The sequence below is a fragment of the Camarhynchus parvulus genome, chromosome 2 (genome assembly GCF_901933205.1).
Source record: "Camarhynchus parvulus chromosome 2, STF_HiC, whole genome shotgun sequence".
Taxonomy (NCBI): domain Eukaryota; kingdom Metazoa; phylum Chordata; class Aves; order Passeriformes; family Thraupidae; genus Camarhynchus; species Camarhynchus parvulus.
Window position 1 is genome coordinate 112,109,528 of NC_044572.1, and position 3,215 is coordinate 112,112,742.

A 3,215-nucleotide genomic window follows, 5' to 3' on the forward strand; every position below is an offset into this window, starting at 1 on the left:
ATGGCCGGGAACTTCGGGGGAGCCCCAGGCTGAGCACTGCCCCCATGGGATGGCCGGGAACTTCGGGGGAGCCCCAGGCTGAGCACTGCCCCCATGGGATGGCCGGGAAATTCGGGGGAGCCCCAGGCTGAGCACTGCCCCCATGGGATGGCCGGGAACTTCGGGGGAGCCCCAGGCTGAGCACTGTCCCCCATGGGATGGCCGGGAACTTCGGGGGAGCCCCAGGCTGAGCACTGTCCCCCTGGGATGGCCGGGTACTTCGGGGAACCCCAGGCTGAGCACTGTCCCCCTGGGATGGCCGGGTACTTCGGGGGAGCCCCAGGCTGAGCGCTGCCACCCTGGGATGGCCGGGCACTTCAGGGGAGCCCCAGGCTGAGAGCTGTCCCCCTGGGATGGCCAGGCACTTTGGAGGAGCCCCAGGCTGAGCGCTGTCACCACGCAGGCCTCCCACAATGTGGTAGGAGGGAAGGGAGCCGCTGGGACACTTGGCTGCTGGCTAAGCCCTTGGTGATCTTCCTTTGCTGCCATCAGGGTGCCAATGGGAGGCATATGTGAGATTTTGGCAGCTGGATGTGCCAGAGGAGATAGCCTTGCGAAGAGCAGAGTCTCACTTATTTTTCCCCACTTCCAGGTCATCCTCACTACCAGAGAACCTAGCCATCCTCTCCTGTAGCCATGGAGAACTCCTCCCTCCCTGAAACCAATTCCTCATGTGCAGACTGCACTGGAAGAGGACATGGGAGTCTGAATATGTCCACTACTCCAGTAAGCCCCAGGTACTACATCACAATGCCTGTCATCTACTCTGTCATCTGTGCTGTAGGACTGACAGGCAACACTGCTGTCACCTATGTCATCCTCAAAGCACCAAAGATGAAAACAGTAACAAACATCTTCATCCTCAACCTGGCCATTGCTGATGAGCTCTTTACCTTGGTGCTGCCCATTGACATTACTGACTACCTGCTCCTGCAGTGGCCCTTTGGAGAGCTCATGTGCAAGCTCATCATCTCCATAGACCAGTACAACATTTTCTCCAGCATCTACTTCCTCACTGTCATGAGCATTGACCGCTACCTCATTATGGCGGCCACCACCAAGTCCAGGAAGGTGTCCTACCGCACCTACCGAGCGGCCAAGATTGTCAGCCTCTGTGTCTGGTCCTTCGTCACCATCATCATCCTGCCCTTCGCCGTCTTTGCCAAGATACACAAGGAGCAGGGGCGCTCCCACTGCGTCTTCGTGTTCCCGCACCCTGAGAGCATGTGGTGGAAAGGCAGTCAGATCTACACCCTTATTTTAGGCTTTGTCGTCCCAGTGTCCACCATCTGCACCCTGTACGCCACCATGCTGTGCAGACTGAGACACGTGCAGCTCCACTGCAATGCAAAAGCTCTGGACAAAGCCAAAAAAAAGGTGACACTGATGGTGGTTGCTATCCTGGGTGTGTGCCTGCTCTGCTGGACGCCCTTTCACCTTAGCACAGTGGTGGCCCTCATCATGGACATCCCACAAACTCCACTCATCATTGGGATTTCCTATTTCATCACCAGCCTAAGCTATGCCAACAGCTGCTTCAACCCTTTCCTGTATGCCTTTCTGGATGGAAGCTTCCGGAGGAGCTTTCGCAGACTGATCGATTGCAGAGCCACCTCATAAAGCCAGCCCAGCCCTCTCTCCTGTCCTTTTCCCTCTCACAGTCACCTGATTTTCCTGGGTGATTCCAGCCCAGAGAGTGCTTTCTCTCCAGTCTCCTCGTGATGGCCCACAGGTCTTCAGGTTGTTGCACTACCCAAGACATGAATTGGGGCCAGGTGGATCTTTCTCATCTCCTGCATTCATTTCCTTAGCACTGCCCTGGGTTTTTTGTTAGTTTATTTGTTGGGGTTTTTTAATTCCTTCTCTCTAATACTCTAACCTGGGTTTGGATCTCACAGAGCTGCCACTGGTCCCTTTTCCCTTTTAAAAGATGTTGCTTTGTGAACTCAAGCCACATGACTGTCTAAATTATCAGTGATTTGTAGAGCTCAATAAAAGTGTGTTACCAAGTGTCTTGCTTAATAATACCACAGCCTCTTTCCTACCTGCTTACCAAAGTCTTGCAAACTTAGCAACAACTCCAAAGGATAAGAAATAAATAAAGGTATTGAGCTCATTTCATTTTAAAGGAGAGTAAGATAAGGCAGTCAAAATCCATGATAACATGTGAGAGATATCAGTCTGAACTTTCAAGAAAAAAGAGTAACCCCTCCCTAGTGAATAAAAGACACAGATATGGGTTTGGACCTACTTGCTGCAGAAAATAGCTGCAAAAAATGGCACTTACAGATATTTATTTTGTGGTCCTAGAAAACAGAATCAGAGGCTATCTTCAGAACCAGTAACCTTTTAAGAGTTTGAAAAGATCCTTCTGAAACATGGGAATATCTTGACTTCTTCCCTTAGAAATCACAAGTAACTTGCAGGGGTTAGGCTACTTTTAAACTATCTCTCACATACTTCCACTTTTTGGTCAGATATTAGTGTTTCTCTTAAGAAGGAGAAGTGAAATAAAACTAAATTTAAAAAAAATACCCAAAAGATAAGTGGATTTTGCCTGAAGGAGGAGAGAGAGGGCGAATGAAAGTTTCACTAGAATTCACATGCCCAAACACTGTATGAAGAGGTTTCTTCCTCCAGTCTCATCTCCTCTTTTAGCCCTCTAAGGAAAACTGCAAAAATATTGAGGACTGAGAAAGTATTTGCAATCAGTTAATATTTCTCACCTTAGTGGTCTTCACAGCGCTTCCCTGCAGCAGATTCTAAATCAGTGAAACACAATTTTTGTTAGATGTTTTCTCCTCCACTGAATACAGAGAGATAGGGAGATGTGGCTAAGAATTTGCATTTCCACCCACACAGGAGGTCCTGATGGCTCTCAGGAGGTGCATAAGGATTTGTATGGCACATGCAGTTGCTCCTGTGAGACTTTGCACCAGCTCCTTTCCCACTGCTGCAGTTTAAAGTTCTGCCATGGGCATATGGTAAGTTTCTTTCACTAAATCCTCCCATAAAAACTCCAAATAAAAATTTTAGCAATTATGCATGCCTAATACTTTATAATAACATATAACTGGGTTGATAATTAAATCATTTCTCCTTATAAGACATTAATATTCCCTGAGACAGTCAGTGCTAAATTCAACACCCAGTTTAGCTGTTATGAAAATGGAAGG

General features: G+C 48.6%; 1 protein-coding gene across 1 annotated transcript; it reads left to right on the forward strand.

Annotated features, from left to right (window-relative positions):
- The first annotated feature begins 675 nt into the window (after positions 1 to 675).
- On the forward strand, positions 676 to 1,659 carry NPBWR1 (neuropeptides B and W receptor 1). The gene has a single exon (XM_030943358.1). The coding sequence runs from the start codon at positions 676 to 678 to the stop codon at positions 1,657 to 1,659; it is 984 nt and encodes a 327-aa protein (XP_030799218.1).
- The last annotated feature ends 1,556 nt before the right edge of the window (positions 1,660 to 3,215 follow it).